Genomic DNA, 19,378 nt, shown 5'->3' with positions numbered 1-19,378 from the left:
CCTTGAATGTGTCACAGGAGTAATGATGTCACCTGAATTTTCTCAAACTCAAACTCAAAGCCTTCAGAAAAGTGGGTTTTGAAGAGAAGAAGGCTATGAGTTGCATTATGGTAAATGCAGGACCTAATGTTTTTAGAGCCTGAATCAAACACAGAGCTATAAAAAAAAATAGGTACAGTATACCCATGCCTTGTATTTATAGGTCCATTATTAATTCCTTATTTGTATGAAAGGACAAAAATAAGCCTTTAAATGACTGGAATAGATGACAGAGATTATATAAATTTGAGAGTCTTGGTAAAAGAAAAAAAAGGGGAAAAAAGACAAATCTTAAATGAACATGCGTAAGTAAAAGACTCTTTAAATTACGCTGGAAGTGAATTTGCTTTAAATAATTGATAGTGTACCCACTGGACCAAATAACTGGGATCTTGCCAATAGGTCAAACACTATCTTTGGAGTAAATGCACAGGAAACTTTGGTTTATGTTAAATGAGGTGTTCCAGATTTGATTAAATTTAACTCAACACTTTCATTCTTCCTGAGTCCACTCTGATAAATGTGCCACAAGATGATAACATGAACACAATCATGTGCAAGGGAACCAGAAGGAAACAAGGCCGGTCTTTGGCAGCTTCCTTTGGCTTTTATCTGTCGTTTCTGTCGTCATACCGTTTTCTTTTGGATCCTCTCGTCCACCCTGACTGCAAAACTCTCCCTCCTGCTGTTGCGGAACGTCTGAGAAAACTTTAAGACCAGGATTGTTTGTAGTCAGTAAATACACAAAGATAACATAGCTCTCTCTATTTTTCCAGTGATTTTGCAGTAAGCAGCTGTCCCTTTCTGATTAGACAGTCTATATACTCTGTAAACCCACTTTTCTGTTTGTGTTAATGTCCTCTGATAAGACAAGATTCTCTCCACTTTGTCTCCACTGCTTTACTCACTATTCCTGTCATATTGCAGTTACACATTATTTCGATTTTACCTCTCCAAGTTGTTAGTGTGTGTGTATCTGTCAGGAAAACGCACAGCATCTACCCCATTGTAGTGTGTGTCTTAGTCAGAATCTGCCAAGCCTGAACTGGAGCATAGAAGCAGAAACTCATCTGCAGAGAGTCAGAGACATCACACCATGAGAATCACTCATTAAAACTAACAAAAGAGTGTATACTTTATTTATAAATATGTTAAAAGAAAAAAAATCATATTCCTACTTTTACATGGCTCTAATATTTACAGGTGAAATCATCAAAAAAAAAAAAAATGACAGACACCATTCAAAAAAATCATATTGCAGTAATTTCTAACAGATATCTCACTGAAAGAAATAAAAAAAAATGATTTAAAAAAAAGATTATAATGTGATTTCAGATGGACCTGAACAAATATTTGTGTTTGTGCTGCATGAATTTAACTTTATTTTATTACACATATCTATAATTTGTCTTCAAACATTATTATAAGTAACACGCTGTCAACAAGTCACACTTTCATACACTGTACAGGCAAATATACAACAGTGACTTCAAGGGGAATTTTGTGATTAATGATCTCTATCAACCGTCAGCAGGAACTGCAACAACTGCCGGGTTTGTTTCTTCCTACACAAGCGCACATCCCCTCAAAGGAAAGAGGAAGAACAAAGTCACATTTCAATAACGAGACAAACTAGTGAGATATTTACAGCAGAGATTCAACAGGACTGTAGTAAAAAACTATTGTAAGTGAAGTGGTAAAGCAACATAATACACAACACTGGCATTAATGCTTATATGCTTTTGTGAGCGTGTTTTCAAACTGCAGAAAGTTCAGCACCCACAAGGCCATAGTGTTACGTCCTCAGGCATAAACATGTGTAACATCTGTAGTAAAAGGTGTTAGAGGTGGAGGGATGAAGGCTGAAGGTTTGAGTAGTCCTCTCTTAGATCTCTCTGCCAGGGAAGCGAGGCGTGGAGCTCTGCCTGTCGTAGCCGGCGTCCAGCAGCAGCCCTGTTCCAACACACAATCCTGTTACTATTGAACTCCACCTTTCCCCTCAGCACCACACAGGGAATCACTCAAGCTAATCAGAGTGAAGATGTGAAGGTGTTGTTCATCATCTTCATGCAACAACTCAATTTGTGAGTACAGTTGTAATATAGGATGAGCTGAATGAACTAAAAACCAGGAACTAAAAGTTGCTGCATCACTGGTTTTCAGGCCAAACTGAGCATTTTAAGAGGTTAAATAAAGTTACTTCAAATCTTTTACTTTATAATCTACTGTAATATTATACTGTGTTGACCCCAGCCTGTGTTGTGATGCTGCTTTCTCACAGCTGGGCTTTTCAGTGCATCTTTATGTATATCGAAGTGAAAATTACAGTGTATCACTATGGAAAAAGGATGCGGGTGATCACTGGGTCATCTCAACTGTTACTAATTATTTCTGTTTTTAGCTCTCTGTATAGTAGTTGCATCATCAACAGCTTGACAGGTCTTCACATTCTGTCACACCAGTTTCAGGAATCACCTTCTCTCCTGGTTAATGTTGAATTCATATCAGTAATTTAAATGTATAAAATTCAAAATGTTGAACCATGGCCTTTTAGTATTTGGATCAGGCGGCTCATACAGATAAAGTCTACACAGATTGGGCTATTGCTGTTATTTAATGTGTCAGATACATATTTAATCAACACTGTGGTGATGTTTTGGAGTCACAAACAGCGCTATTGCCCGAGTATATTTGTGCATAATCTGGGAACTGTGCCAACAGCAGTGTTCAGGATGATACAAATGAATGTAAACTAATTATGACCATTCTTTTTTTTTTAAGCTGTGTCTCTGCCTCAAGCTTTTTTTCCCCGCCTCATTTCAACCCAGTATCATAATCTGACAAGTATACTACAATCAGTAATAAGAAGTGCATTCAACTATTTAAAATTAAGATAATATCAAATTTTAGTGCTCACAAGTCTTCCTACTTGAAGTGTGGTGATTTATAGGTTTGCTGTATTTTTTTCCTGAAGAGCCTACAGTGGTGTTCCAGCATTATTGTTGGATGACGGAATTATTAGGAGACAGGGGGAGTAGGCCTACCTACCTGTTTTTGTAGCATGCAGGCTGCTACGGTTCACAATCTGATGTGGATGTGTAGGTTTTGGCTTCACAGCGGCGTAAATGTGTTCATCTTTAGTTTTAGTGATGACAGACGTGTAGCGTTTCCACGACAGAGCGATGAGTTGTGCTATTTGTCTGGCCATGGCAGATTTTTCTGGAACAGGTGGCGGTGTCTTGTTTGTGGAAGCGGTCATCTCCTCCCCGTCTTCATCCTCCTCACTGAACACATCATCGCACTCATATGAATTGCTGCTGACCTTGCGGAGATGCACAGCGCGGAGGTCTTCCAGCGTCACCGCGGGCAGAGGGGACTTGACGAAGGCCGAGGAGTCCGAGTGGCGCCGGCGGGGCGGTTTAGGTTTGAGCGGGGGTTTGGTTTTAGAGGTGGCGGCTGGATTTGGAGCATCATCTGATTTAGAAGTTGGACTAGATTCAGGATCTGGAAAGATGACGGGGAGGGGGATCTGCAGAGAGAGCCTCTTGGTGCGGTCTCGGGGGGATTTGGAGCTGGACTTCGGCTGCAACTTCCAGCCCAGAGGGTCATGGCCGGTGATGATAGATGTCTGCATGGGAGGAGGAGAGGAGCAGGACGAGGTGATGGAAGAGGAAGAGGAGGAGGTGATGGAGGAGGAGGAGGAAGATGAAGAGTGACTTGGTGAGCTGAAGATCCCTATGGGGGGGCAGGAGTAGCGCTTGAATGAAGAGTCAGTGGGAGCACGAGGTCGGAGGAGAGACACTCCTCGCTGAGGAGGCCGCGGCTCCTTCTTGCTCTTCGTGACAATAATGACCGATGTGGCCTCATACATACTAAAATCAGCCGACCACCGACGCTGGTGAGAAGCGGGGGTCACGGGGGAGCTGGAGATTGATAAAGAGCGCTCCCTGGGCTGCTGGCTGAGTCTTCTGACTTGTCCTGGCCTTTGTCTGCCACCGCAGTCTCCATTCTGTGCTCTGAGGCTCACATGATTAACATTAGACCCCTTTTTATTCAGCTGGACACTGTTGGCAGAGCAAGCGCTGATTAGGGCTGGTCTGCCAGTGCGATTAACAGCAGTGGAGCCTTTTTTCATCTTGCCTGAGGAAGTTCAGTGAGTAACCCTATGAAGAAAAACAAAAACATAGAAAGAGATGGCAGTGAGGGGAGGGGCGTGCCATTTTTGGAAAGAGGAACAGGAGACACCCATCCTGATTTCTCAAAAAATGTTTCACTTGTTTGTTTCACAACCAATTCCCTATCACAACAAATCTGGTGTACTGTAGTTGCTTTGTCGACGCCCAACAGGCGTGAGAACATTTAAAAAGACAGACTCCACCAATTGAGAAACAACCTGTTTAAATTTGAGACATGTTTAAAGTTGCACAAACAATTGGTAACCTATGTTTCAGCCTTAAACTATAATGCTAAGCAACTGCAAATGTAGTGTGCATATCGTATATGTAACAATGTAACAGTCTTAAGTTTTTATAACAATTACTATAACTAGTTAACTAGAATGTCACAGCAATAAAACTCAATGACGATCAACTTATCAACTCAACTTTTCATTTCAACAAGATTATGTTATTTTCCCATCAGAAAAAGAGATAAATTAACTAAATAATTAAACATAACATCCACCTCAAACAATTTAGAACTTAAAACATTTTACAGTACTTTCAACTCAGAATTTACAAAAAACAAACTTTAAGATTGACATGTGCATTATGTTTGTGCCCAAGCTAAGTGTAAATAGTTTACCTGCAGTGCTGTGTTGATCTCAGCTCACAATCAGACTGGACTCATCTGTCTCTTTCTTAATATATCGCTCTGAGCGTGTGCCCCCCCACCCATCCGAAAGCAACCACAACTTCCTCTTATGAACGCCCAGAAACCCACAGAGTCCTCATTTCACACAAACACACACATTAATGGTTGGTTAACAGCTGTTTTCATAATGGTGTGAAGTACAGTGTGAGAACATGGATCACATTTAACAAAGCACTAAAACATTTAGTCTAATAAATAAAACTTGTGTCCATGTCTATAGACCAATATAAGTTCACTCTGACTACTAATAGTGTACTTTGTTTAGCAATAATCCATAATAAACTACTACTCCTCATTCAAGATACTGTAGGAGCAGCAGTGATTTAAACTATAGTAAATTCATAGGTTCAGTTGATGTATTAAAGAAAGAACATTTTCTCCTTTGACTATTTATGTCTGAAGGCTTATGAAGTCTAAGATTTAATCTTGGAAGAAACTTCTCAATGCTTTAAGTTCATGTCCATTGTAGTGGTAGTATTGCATTCATCCCCACGGTGAGTGCAAGATTAGTGCTTGCATATAGACAGTCCTCAAAATGTCCCCAGTCATAATTAATAACTTTGTGCTTCATAATCTCAGCTGCTGACAAAACATTGTATCCACATTGTAGCATCATTTCTTTAAGTATGACAGTGTTAGCCAGTCAGATCAATCATGGTTCCCAGAGGATCATTCTTCATCTATGGCCAACAACAGGTCAAACATTCAGGACCAGCACAGACTAGTACAGACGTCCTCAGCTCCAACTCCACATTTGTTTTGTTTTGAGTTGTAATTAGAAAATGTCAACCTGCTAAACTAAGACAAACATTATCATGTTGACATTGATATTGAGAGCATGTTAGCATACAGTACCAATTAGCATCTCACAGCACCCCTATGACTCTATAAAGCCTCACAGAGCAGTAGACTTTCAGTCTGCACAGAAACCTACAGGTAGAATGTAACTGCATTTGTACTGCTGTTTGTCTACAGTCTACAATACACTGCCCATCCAAAAGTCACACACTACTATTTGGTTGGATTTCCTGTAGCTTTGATTACCACACACATTTGCTGTGGCATCATTTCAATAAGCTTCTGCAATGTCACAACATTTATTTCCGTCCAGAGTTGCATTAACTTTTCAAAGATTCTCAGGTCTGGACTCTGTGGTCACATTGGACCACATTTCTTCCTCGAAGAAGCTGTTTCCCCACTATCCTTCCCGTTTTCTTTACATCAAGTCTCAGCATTCTCCTTAGATGTTTTTTTTGCTTGATGTATGCCAATAATTTGACCCTTCTGAAACCGATTAACATTTTTTCCACAACGACAGGATGTGTCTTCCAACATGGTTGTTTAAGAAATGAGACTGCACCAGTTAGGGTTAAATAAGATGTTGCCAGCTAAAACATAATCATCCATGCAGTAATTATCCAATGGGAGGCTCTTACCTATAGTTAAATCCAAGAATTTTTTTTTTTTTTTTTTTTGGACTGACAGTGTAATTTAGACATTACAACCACTATGTGCTGGCTTTCCTATAAACACAAAAGGTTTAATATTACCAAGTTGGTCGGATTTATACACTTGAATTGTTGTGCATTTCTTATGATCGCAATGAAAACAGTAAGGCAGTAATGAAAAAAATAAAATTCATAGAAATATTTTGAAATGTAACCACAGTGATTTTCTTGAGTACAGGAACAAATCTGGCAGCCTGTTTGAACCAGTAGGAGCAATGTCAGCCTTTTGATTCTTGGAGCATTGTGACACAAATTGGTAAAAGTGATTGACACTTTTTTACCAATTTGTTTTGAGGATGAAGTTGAAGAAGCCGCTTGCAATTGTCATACTTTTTCTCTCTCCCTGTCTTGCTTACATTAGTTGTTTGCATCTTTTCTGACAGCTAGAAATAAGCTGCATTCATGTGATGCTGCGGGAACCTTCAACACCACGGTGTTCAGTAATGTCATTTACGTTGGTACAAAACGCAGAGGCTGCGTCAAAGTCAAAGTGTCAAACTGAAGCGTTCTACCGGCGCTGTACATCTAATGGCAATGTCACAAGCTTTCACATGTAGCCCAACACATACACGTGTCCTCCTCTCATGCTCCAACCCACTGCATGAACTCTAATGCTCCGCGTTGACAGTGAGTGCTTTGAAGTTTGATGAGCTCAGAAGCCGCGTTCCTTCTCTCACTTCCTCCTAATCCACCCACAGGCCGCAAATTCTTTCAAGGCTGTGTGAGTAATTGGCAGGTTCACATGTTATTGAGATTCGGGGCTTGCTAGGTGAGGGCTCAGTGCATTAATCTCTGTGTAATGAAATGATGTAAACCGCTGGGGAGGCAGTGCAGAACACTGTAAACCTGCGGACGAGAGGGGGGGGAGGGATTACCGCTGATCTGAGTGGTTTTTATGTGATGATGCGCACGGGGAGAGATGTGGAGGAAATGTGTGTGTACTGTACAGTACGTTCGAGTAAGAGAGTCTTGACCCCATTCCTCGCAGTTTTATTTGATAACACTGAAATATATTTGCTTCTGCTCCAGTCTAAAGTGGTCAACATGTGCTTATTGAAACTCGAAATGGTAACTGCAGCCCTCTGCTCTACCTATATCTGATCTTTCAGTCCAGTTTAAGAAAAACCTCAAATAAAAATAAAACCCCAAGACTTTACTCTTGGACAGAAGTTGCATGCTTGGAATAGGAATGTGTTTGAAGCTGGATGGAAATGGAAAGTATAAGCTCCACCGCTAAGAAGCAAAAGATTCAGAAATCAGTATGTTATGTTTTTTTATATTTTTTTTTCCTTTTTATTTTTTTCCTGAAGTTGACAGAGAGATTTCTCACAATGGATAAGCACAGTCGAGCTCAGCAGAGATGAACTGTACATCTCTGTGGAAAATGGGGAGATTTGAAGAGTGATCCCTGCAGGTTTACTGTGAATTGATTCAAGAATCCTGTCAGATATTTGGTGGAAGGCTTCAGCGATCCGAGCGTGATGGTTGGTCACACACACTGGAGGGGTTTAGGAGGAGGAAGTCTCATATAAAATGTCTCCAATTTGAATGGTTTTTAAACAGGTGGCTGGTGGAGCTGTGATAGCGTGCAGAAACACTTATTTCTTTTAACTGAGCCTGATTAAAGTTAGGCCCCCAGGAAAAACCCCATGGTGCTTTGCAGTTTTTAAAATCAGAGCTTTCGAGAGTTCAGAGTTAACAACAAAGAAAATCACTCGTGGCCTCTAGCAATGGGATTTAATTTTTCTACTAAGCAAAGAACTAAGTAGAATTGTGTAAATATATATACTGTGTCGAAATGTAGAAATAATAGTGTGACAGAATGTTTATTAATGGAAAATGTGGTACACTGTGGTAACACTTTACAATGCAACATTTTCTGTGATAAAGCATCAGTTGAAATTATTATTTAGTCTTTGATACTTTTTAGATGCTTGAGTGAACATATCATGATTAATTGGATAAAACTGGGGTGATACTGCAACACTGCCTCCTAGAGAGGATGCTTATATTTACTATTTTTTCTATATACTAAATTGTGGTGGTGATCAACAATAGTAATGTGATTTTTTTTTCTAGACATTTGTAATTGGTCAAGGATGTGTTCTCTTTCACCCATTGATGAAATGCCCATTTCCCTCCAAGGTCATAGCAACGTAATCTTCCTGTTGTTCTCTATCAAACTAGTGTTGACATAACCTTGAACTGTTCTTACACTGGCTCCATTGCACGAGCTTTCCATTTGATTACACCTACCTCCACCCTCCTATGCTCATTCTCATCCAGTCTCAATAGCAGAATCTCAGAATCGCCCTTCATGATCTCCTCTGAACAGAAAATAAGGCAAACTGGAAAGTGAATACCAATCCTGTTATCCTCAGTGGCTCATTATGTAGTATCTTTTTTATCCTAAAATTCATTTTACTGCCAAAAATGATACCTCTTAAAGATTTTGAATGCATAGAGGTTAAAAGTACGATTGGATTTAGATGTAATCCCACACACAAATGTGGTATCTGCTGAGAGAATGTTAAGGGATGTTAATTACCATAACTGAAATTATTTCCATAATCATATGAGCTAATTAGAAACATGAAAGCAGGGCAGCTATGTGGTTGTGATGTAAATTATTGTACCCTGCATTAGTAATCCTGTTTTACTCCTAGTACGTCATTATCACAAGATATAAGCTCAACAACATGTCCCCTATATATATACACTGTTGTTTATTCATGTGGGTCCAATCCCCCACAAAGGAGACAAAAAGAAGAGGAGTACATGGAGCTTCTTGCCATTTTTTTTAGTGTTTGTTATTTTGTAGAGCTGCTAGTTTTGCAGTTTGTTGATTGAAATCACTGTTTTAATAAGTTGGTGTCCTGTCGACCCCTCTGGTTGCTAATGGTATTGCAAAGGATCTGTGTAAGATGTTTGAAATACTATGTTTTATCATGCATTTGATTACACCAACAATATAGCCATAAAAATCTTAAGATAATAAATGTAGTCAAAGTGTGTCCAGCTTTTACTTTTCAACCACACACATGTCTGACATTAAGCTTCAACCTTTTCTACTGGACTCACAGCAGAAGCAGAACATCAGCGGCAATTGTCTGTCAGTGGACAGATTTAATCACCGTCCTGACATTTTGAGAAGTCACAGCACAAAACATTATGATTAAATGTTAATTTGCTAGTCGTAAGAAAATGGGTTTTAAGCCTTACCTCTGAGGTCAGGCAGTCTATACACATGTAGTGGTGGTTGTAGACCAGTGTAGTGAAGAACATTAAGTTCTAGTCTGTAAAATGTGTCTATGGTGTCTAGCTATTCCAATAATTCCTTCAAAGCATACCCGTGATTTCTATGACTCAGGCTGGCATCCTAAACCTCAGCAAACAGATTCCGCAGATTCCATTTTCAGATGGACCCAAAATATTCCTGTCACTAAGTTGCATGTCTATTTGAGAAATAATTGGCTCCTGGGATTTTAAACATACAGTATTATATCCTTCAAAAGATTCTCACAGATAAACTGCTTCAATCCAAACTACAGTTATCAGTTCTGATTTTCAATTATCTGTGAGTCTAGAATCAGAGATCCATCATTCTCTGCTTTAATATGCTGTTATTTTCGGAATCTACCTTTCTCGTTAGGTTTAAGTAATTATTGCAAGAAAAATATAATGTCATGCATGTTGAATTCAGAAATGTTGCATCCACTGTTTTTATGTATGTGCACAGAGCCACATCAGACTTGTACCACCTTATATTATTGCATCAGTGGAATATTTGTTCATTTCCACATTATTACTCATACTATGGCTGAGGCTACAACGATCTTCAAACCCATGCAGCCCTCACTTTGATCTCAACTAGTCAAACATGTGGCTCTACTGTATCCGTAATCAATAGGCTACAGAGACTCAGGCTCCACTCCACCACTGTGTGGGTTCATGTCTCAAGGAGTTTGCCCAAAACCACACAGAGACTCAGGAAGTGAATACCAACCCAGCTTCCACAGCTGGTGAATGTTATCTGACAGTAAAGACAGGCTTGTTCATCACACCTGGAAGGACTGTGTCTTAGTTGCCTAGTGACATCGCTGGTCACTGGACATTTCAAAAGTTCCCTTGAAAGTGAAACACACTTTATCTCAGCTTGTGTTTTAATGTGTATTGTGCATGTGTGTATGTATGGGAATCCTGCAGGGGCAGCAAGTGTGTTTCATAACAGGGACTCATGAGACCTGATAATAATTGGAGGAGTGAAGGGAAGGAGATATGGAGAAGGAGATCAGATGAACTGCAGCCAGTGACCATTAAATGAATTGTTTGTCTTTCTCCCTCTCCCCCTCTCTGTGGATTCATCCATCTCCTCTGTCACCCCTCTTTATCTCCAACCTCCCCTTCCCTTCTCTCTCCTCTGCACTTCTCTCCTTGCCCCCTCTTTTGCTGTTCCTCTTCTGCATTCCCTCCTCCACTCTGCGCTCTCTTTTCCATCTCCAGGCGTGGTTGACAGAGATCCATGAGTACGCTCAGCAGGACGTGGTCGTCATGCTGCTGGGTAACAAGGTGAGACCTTGTTGCCAACACTGGGTGATGCAGGGACAGATGGATTCATAGAGGGAGGGGAGGAGGGTTCATGGGGGGAGGTACGGTGGGAGCCGGAGTGGAAGGACAGATGGATGGAAGTGCCCGGAAGCAGAGAGGGGTACTTTATTATGAATCACAGAGAGGATGCCCAAAATGTCACACTTTAGTGGTTATTGATCATTTCAGTGCTCATACATCATGTTGGCAAAGAGATAATAGTTATTGGTGAAGCTATTTGATGATTCATGTAACTTTGGTGTAAACACAATTAGGTCTATTTTTTTAAGTAAAAACCCTGCAAGAATATTCCACCTTCTCAAAATCATATTGTTAAAGGGATAGTTCAACATTTTGGCAAACTGGCCCATTGCCATAATCCCTATCGTTTTAGGAGTAGGTTTGTTGCCTTTAATTGTCGGTGTAAGATGTTTTTTTAGAACGGTGGAGCAGAGCCGCGAGCTGCTCAAAGCTACTCTACGGAGGCTAATGGGATTTCTTGGTTTCCCTCATCAAACTCATCAAATACACAATCCAACAACTCCAAAACGCTCTCGTGGACAAGTTGTGACCTGCACATTCACCACGCTATGAGATAATAACGGAATGTTACGAGATGGAGTTGTTTTCGAGGTAAAGTCATGCAAAACCACTGATGCGTGTTCCCGTCGGGGGCAGTTTTTCGACTGCTTGCATTTGCGTCAAAAACAACTCTGTCTCGTAACATTCCGTTATTATCTCATAGTGATATATAGGTGAATGTGCAGGTCACAACTTGTCCACGAGAGCGTTTTGGAGTTGTTGGATGTTTGTTTGATGAGTTTGATGAGGAAAACCAAGAAACCCCATGAGCCTCCGTAGCGTAGCTCTGAGCAGCTCACGACTCTGCTCCGCCGTTCTAAAAATAGCTTGCACTGACAATTAAAGGTAACAAACCTACTCCTAAAACTATAGGGATTATGGCAATGGGCCAATTTGCCAATATGTTGAACTTTCCCTTTAAAACAGCTGGTAGATGATCAACCTGACAGATATTTAAATGTATGCAGTGATAGAGGGAGGTGTGACAGCATGGATATGTCATATATCATTGATAAAGACACATGTTAGCATTAACAGTCTCTCCAGACACAGTGTGACAGACCCTGGCTTTGTGCTGTGTCCCTCAGGCTGACTCCACACATGACAGGGCGGTGAAGCGAGAGGAGGGAGAGAAACTGGCAAAGGTGAGCCTCGTGTCACACAGACACACACACAGTCACACACACGCAATTGGACACATGTAACAAGGGGTAAAACACATGCTGTGCATAATCTGCCCACACAACCACATGGATCCTACAAACACACCCCTCCATCTAGCTGCTGTGTCTTTATTAGTGTGTGTAATTATGTATTCACGGTCGCACATAATGTTGTTATTGTTAGGGAAAGAGGATGGGGCGGGGGGCGGGGGGTGCTCACTTCGTTTTCCAGGCCGTTTCGCTCAGATAAGCTCTGAGAGGCATGTCACAGTAAATATGAACACAAGTGGGGTAGTGGAGGAGTGTGGCTGAAGAACTGCAGCTGTCAAGGTAACACACACAGCAGGGATATTGACATGCACACAACACGCACTTATACAGAGAATGAGATTATACCTGCAGGCTTCTTGCATCGACTTTATACTGCACCGTGTCTGTTTTATGAATTAAAACAAAGTGGAGAGAAAATTACTTTTGAAAGCCAGAAATCTCAGCACCAATCAGAATTATTGTTGAATTATTGGTATTGATCAGCAGCTCTCTCATGTCTCTCGAGGTACTTGAATCTATAACTCAAAGAGTAATTCACTCATAAAACTTGTCTTTAGTCATGAGGAAAGGCATACAAGAGTGACAAGTACACACACACACACACACACACACACACACACACACACACACACACACACACACACACACACACACACACACACACATACCCACAACTAATGACACGTGTTGTGTGTGTCTCTGTGCAGGAGTTTGGAGTACCCTTCATGGAGACGAGCGCTAAATCTGGACTGAATGTGGAGCTGGCCTTCACCGCTGCGGCCAAGTGAGTCACATGGAAGCACAGCACAGTGTCCTCTGACTGAACTATGATGGATCCACTTAACAATAACACTTTATTAAGGTTTTATGAATGGTTATAACTGTTATTAATTAGCTTGTTTACACAAAGACTCATTAATAAGATGTGTAACACATAGGTTTAAAAAAAAAGTGCAACAATGACCTGTTGCTTAGTCACATATTTGTTAAGCTACTAGTAGTAAACATTAGTAAACATTAACTTCATTTTGCCAAAATAGTGAACCTGCATTACTGTATGAAAACTGTTATAACTTGTTTATTGTATATTTTTTGAGTCATACTGTGTTAACAACTGATAATAACCTTATTATTAAGCATTTATATAAGGGAAGTCTTATTATAAAATGGTACCAGACTGGGACATTGAAGTCACTCATTCATCCCTGTTAATCTGTGGGTTAGTAGCTCTATTTTAAAGCAGAAGTAAGCGATATTTTTGTGTTAATATAAGTCTTAAATAGTTATATCTTCCGACAGCAATCACTTAGAGTGTTTGGACCGAAACACGGGTCTCTCAGTCACTCTGCTCTGCTCTGAGCCGAGGAGAAAACTTTTCTCGTATCCTACAAGTTTTATCCAATGAGGAGAGAGAACGGCATGAAGGGCTGTGTGTGCAGCCAGAGCCAGTCTGGTGCAGCCAAGGGATGCGCCTGAATGTGGTGACGTAGGGACGAGGGCGGGGGCTGCTAACTCCGTCGGCTGACAAGACGTTATGGTGCGTTCAAGGCAACTCGTAACTCGTGTTTTTCCGACCTGTGAAGTCGTACCAGTTCGATCTGGTACGACTTCACGGGTCGGAAGTTACGAGTGGCCGTTATAGTGCACTTTCACAGGTAAAACAGGTCGGAAAAACACGAGTGGGTTGCCTGGAATGCTACAAAGTTTAAGTCGTGACTTGAAGCTGTAATTTACGGTTTCAAAAGCCTGCCTGGAACGCAGCATTAGCTAAAACGACCGGATCGCTTACTTCTGCTTTAATATGAGACAAAGTAACTTTTGAGATAGTTAAAAAAATATATTCATTTCACGAATACAAAGTTGAGTTTGTAAGTGCTGCTGTGTCAAATGGTCATTTGTTAAATGTTTGTTGTATTGTCACAGGGGTAGACTATGGAAAAAAGTAAACCCACACTAGAAAAGCTCACCAAGAGACCTGTTTGTTGTTTCTTGCTGTGGTCCCATTGCACATGGGAAAAGCCTTGCCTTGAAGGCTTTCTGCAAGAGAGGGAACATAACAGAGTTTTGTTGGCTGAACGTAACCCACCGCTCACTAACAACTGAAAATAAGATGATGTAGTCACATATTTCACGTGTGTCATAATATTTGAGTCTGTTTCCATTTGACCTTTATCACATCTTGTTTTTATCCACACACCGACTTTATATTATTTCAAAATTTCTTTTATATATACTATATACCTTTTTTTGCCCACCTGCAGTCCTCCTTTTAGGAGCCGAGATAAAAAGTAAAGTGAAAATTTTAAATAGCTTTAAATGATGCATGGTAACTTTTTACTTTCCCTCCTGCTTAAGAACTTTTGCAGCTCATGGTTAAAAGATCAGTGGTTCTAAAGGAGCAGAGGAATGGCCGGCTACAAACAAAGTGTTGAAAAGGACATTTTAATCCACAGCGGCAATAAAGTTAGGACCATGTACTCTTGTGTTGAGTCTAGACACCAAACACCTTTTCAAACAGTTTATTGACTATGCAGTAATGTGCTCGGTGGTGGTCATTGATTGTGTTGCACAGATCTGATCGGCAGCACCAAACAACTTGTAAATGTTTTGCTCTTTTCTGAAGTGCTTAAGAGGCATTGCATGCTGCATCACGCTATGCGAGTCCTCTCATTTCCATTTTGAAGAAATCTGCATTGCTAATAAAGGACATATGAAGGAGGACTGCTGCAATACAACATACAAACACATTCAAAGTACAAGCTAGCTGCTCTGTCTAAAAAAAACCCAACAACAACAGCAAGATGTACACTTAATTGTATTTTCTTTCCTGAGGCCATTACATTGGATGGTAATTGAAAATACCAAACTAACAGTGGGGCCCAAAAGTCTGAGAATGTTAAGAATTTCTTCTCCTGACCAAAAGTACAGAATAGTCTTATATTTGTCACAAACTAAAAGTAACAATAATGAGAACACTATTTAAAGTATGTGGTTCACTCAGATGTGTAGCGTCGGACAGTTTGTGTGGGAGCTGTTTCTCATTTTATATCCTTGTTATGGTAACAGGCTGGCATGGCTGGGTGTTGCCAAGAATAGCATCACAGTCTGGCACATAACAACCAGCAGACACAGAATATGAAACCAGATCTTTTCCTGTTCCTTCTCAGCCTCTGCATCTTTTGCCTCATTATGGCAGAGAGATAACTGCGATAAACTCACAAATCACACCGCAGTTTGAGTGTTACCATCTCCCTTTGTTAGCAGAGTTCTCACAGCATCATATCAATGTCTCTGTCTCAGGGAACTGAAGCACAGGACCATGAAGGAGCCTGACGACCCAAAGTTCCAGCTGCAGGAATACGTCGACAAAGAAATGCGGACTGTTGGCTGCTGCCGCTCCTAGACCACATCCTCTCTGTGTGTACAGTATATGCTTTTGTTTGTGGATGTGTGTGTGTGTGTGAGAGAGAGAGAGAGAAAAAAAGAGGGAGAGAACGGGTATATTCTGACAGACTATGTAATAAAGCCGATATGGTGTGTCTGGGAATAATCATGTAATTCTCAGTGTTTGTAATATTTCTATTAGTGGTGATATGACCAATACGCTCTCTCTCCTAGCCCACCTTTCCTCTGCAACTGTGAATGTAATATAAATTCCTACTACCTACATGCTCACACACACAGGCACACACACACACACACACACACACACACACACACACACACACACACACACACACACACACACACAGTTATGTTTGTGAATCTGCTTCATAGCCTGTTCAATGCATTCCGTGCAGTTTTTCATGAGTGTGATGTACATATTTTAAATGTAAGTTTAAATTTGTGTTCTGAAATCTTTGTAGTTTGTAAATGCCTGTCTTGTTGAAACTATACTATATGGAGGACACGACTATGTTGAGTATTAAATCAGTCATAGAAATAGATATTATTAACACATTTGTATGGATACACTCCTGCACCTAATGTAAGCTGTCGAATGGCACCGTGTGCCGTTTATGTACAGGATAAAATATAACTGTTTTTAATACTGGTATTATAGTGATCAGACTATCATCATACTGTCATTTGTGACATATGATTTGAGGTTTTGCCATTTTGAACACTGATTGTTCTGTTTGAGTTGAGAGCTGCGATATGAGACATTTAGCATTTACATATTTCTTTCAGTAATTATAAGATCATATTAATGCAATGTAATTAACAAAAACATCAGCAGAACCTGTAGGTGTCCATTGACCTCTACTGTATTTGGGAAAAAAAGCAGTACAGTAGTGTTGCGTTATAGGAAATAACAGGAGGAGGTGCTGGATATTGGATTTGAAATGTCTTTTCCTGAACAAGTCGCTTGAGAAAAATATATCAGTTTAATTATTTAAAAGAAATTAAACCTTTACCCAAGGTCTACTTACCAGCCTTTTCTGGATCTTTCTATCAAATTTCATGGTCTTTAGCAGCAGATACTGTATGACCCTATAGACTATACAAACCAAATCAACCCCATCAGCTTTTAAGATCTTAGATTTAGGATTTATTTAATATTCAGTGTGTCCATAGCACTGAGCAAATTCCATCTGCTGATGAAGACCATAAGATGTGGTGGAAAACCTCAGATAAAGGCACAAGTGGATACTGAGTTTATATTTTTTGTTATGTCGAATATTGATGTTGTTTAAAAGAGAGATAGTAGATATATAGTGATAGTTTTGTATCACAGTGAAATTTTTCATTATATTGTGTAAATATTTATCTGCTGTAGCAAACACTTTGATTTGCACTTAACCAGCTTTTATTTCAGTGCACGGAAAGTTCAAAGCCAACACGAGGCCAGCAGATAAGAAAATGTTGAAAAGACAACCCCTCAAGAAGATTTGGGAATCTAAAGGGCGTTTAACTTAGATGAAGGTTTGGTTGTCACTTGGTTTTTTCCTCCTGAGATTTTGGAGTTACAGTAGATGCAGCCATTGGTACTGGATCTTTATTGGACCAATGGCTCCAGTCCCCATGAAGACTGTGTAGGGAAAGGTAATTGTATAGTGGGTGGAGATGCAGTGGGTGTTGTCCACAGTCGCAATGCAATTAATTCAAGAGTTAAAGTGTTTTTCAGCAGCTGCTTTGAATTGTATTTTTTGCCCAGTGGTAGAAACACTTAATTTTGTCAGATGTTTTATTGAAAATCAAATATATGCTGTAATGTCAAAATTTCTATTTAGAAATATTGTAAATAGCTACAGTTTCAGAATGCTTACATTCAATTCAAATCAGATGTCATTGTTAACTTGTAATCTATAACTGTACAATAACTGAAACTATTTGTATTGTATCAATCTAAAGATTACACATTAAAGAATCACTCTGTAGAAGTCGTTTTTACCTGTGGATGAGCAGTGATGAGCAGATGTGGATACACACCACCATCATGTGGCCATCATGTGTTATTACAACATGAGCAGTGCAATTTAAAACAGAATCATCTGGTAGCCTAAAACAACACCTTTGATATTCCTGTGGAAAATGGAAACTCATCAAAATCATTCATTTGAGGGAGAAAAATATATATAAAATATACTGAACATTTTTTCGTTGCTGTCGAGGTCACATGATATCTGATATATCAAATCCCTTTACTGAGCTGAGCTCACCTGTCCTTGTTTCCAAGCTCTGAATCTCTTATGCCCTCTGGTCTCAAAATGCCTCACCAGTGTTCTTGGAAACATCTGTGCTGAAAGAAAGAGTGGTTAATTTCCAGAGTACAGACAGTTGTATACCCAAAGATGATCTTTTCAATTTGTGCTGAAGACTAATTGTAAATCTTTTCAAACTCTTGGTCAACTAAATCGGCCATGTGGCTGTCTGCTCTGTTCATTTTAGGCTAATCCGCGTAGCCTATGAGTGTAGGCTATAGTGTGGCCTAGTATGCGACTATGATATTTCACATTACGGCCTCTTTCAGTTGAACACATGATGATTGTCAAACTTGAAGTCAGTAATTGCAATCAAAAAAGATCTGCTGTGTAAACTTGAAAACTCAAGACCTCACATTCCCACTCATTTGGTGGTGTTAATTAAACTTTTTGAAATGAAAAGTTTTCATAGCCTTTTTTTATTTTGATGAAGGGGGGGCTGCGGCCTGTAGGCAAAATGAATATGGGTGGAATCAGTCTGTCCCCTGGCAGATGGGGCTTCACAGTAGAGGGGGTTATCCCATTGTGAGATACTGATTAGGACTAGTTGATAAGTAGCCTAGCCTAAATAAAATTTGTTTCTGCATTAATTAAACACTTAAGTAGCCTGCATCTTTACTGTCATTTGAATTTCAGTGCAGGACTTGTAATGGGCTCCAGGGCTGGACTGGGACAAAAATTCAGCCCGGGCATTTTCTGTCCAGACCAGCCCACTACATTATCACACAGCGTAGAAGTCCACAATTCTTGCGGCGTCTTCTCTAACACATAGGCTTCTACAAAGGAGAGTCATATTCCTTGATAGCAGTTAACAAATAAAGCGTGTAGCTATGAACTCAAGGACTAAAATTGATCAATCAATACATCTTTATTCATTATAGTGTCAAATCACAACAGAAATCATGTCATGACTAGAGGTGGGCACTACCTCTACCAATTGGGTGGAGGGGGGGGGATAAGGACAAACAGGGACAATAATAACAAAATATCCTGACAAATAATCTAAATAGAAACATATTACAGACAGTAGCAGCATTAGAGATGGAACTTATTAAAAGGTGACTCAGTCATTATGAAACCATAGAGAATTGAAAAAAAGTCCAAGAATTACAGGTCTGAATTCTCATATGTGTATGTGCACAAGTATGTATTGCCCTACTTCCTCGTCCGCAGCCAGCCAGCTCCACTCTCACCAAACCTGTGACCTGCAAGAAACAGCAAACAGAACTTGTACTCAGTATTTGTGTAGCCTACTGACAAGTATGTAGCCAAGACAAGTAGCCTTTTTGTGACGTGGTGACACCTAGTGAACAAATTTATCCGTCATGAAGGATGACTTAAAAGTCTCAAAAGAGGCCTAAGGCCTACTGCA

At 40.0% G+C, this 19,378-nt stretch overlaps 2 protein-coding genes across 2 annotated transcripts in view; one reads left to right on the top strand and one right to left on the bottom strand.

Moving 5' to 3' along the window:
• Nucleotides 1-15,704, top strand: part of rab26 (RAB26, member RAS oncogene family) — a gene marked incomplete at both ends in the record, with an annotated part of 111,038 nt that extends 95,334 nt beyond the window's left edge. The window contains 4 exons of the mRNA XM_083994037.1: nucleotides 10,923-10,988; nucleotides 12,176-12,232; nucleotides 13,009-13,085; nucleotides 15,602-15,704. Coding sequence (XP_083850163.1) covers nucleotides 10,923-10,988; nucleotides 12,176-12,232; nucleotides 13,009-13,085; nucleotides 15,602-15,704 — 303 coding nt within the window. The remainder of the gene's footprint in view (nucleotides 1-10,922; nucleotides 10,989-12,175; nucleotides 12,233-13,008; nucleotides 13,086-15,601) is intronic.
• Nucleotides 1,884-3,673, bottom strand: LOC311003095 (uncharacterized protein; the record flags this gene model as incomplete). Its single annotated transcript, XM_083994780.1, has 2 exons — nucleotides 1,884-1,992; nucleotides 3,088-3,673. 2 exons carry the CDS (start codon nucleotides 3,671-3,673, stop codon nucleotides 1,925-1,927), a joined length of 654 nt encoding a protein of 217 aa, XP_083850906.1. The 3' UTR covers nucleotides 1,884-1,924.
• Nucleotides 15,705-19,378: the final 3,674 nt, after the last annotated feature.

Source organism: Trachurus trachurus (assembly GCF_905171665.1).
Source record: "Trachurus trachurus genome assembly, chromosome: 19".
Lineage (NCBI taxonomy): Eukaryota > Metazoa > Chordata > Actinopteri > Carangiformes > Carangidae > Trachurus > Trachurus trachurus.
The sequence above is the reverse complement of the archived record's forward strand: the minus strand, read 5'-3'. Positions and strand labels throughout refer to the sequence as shown.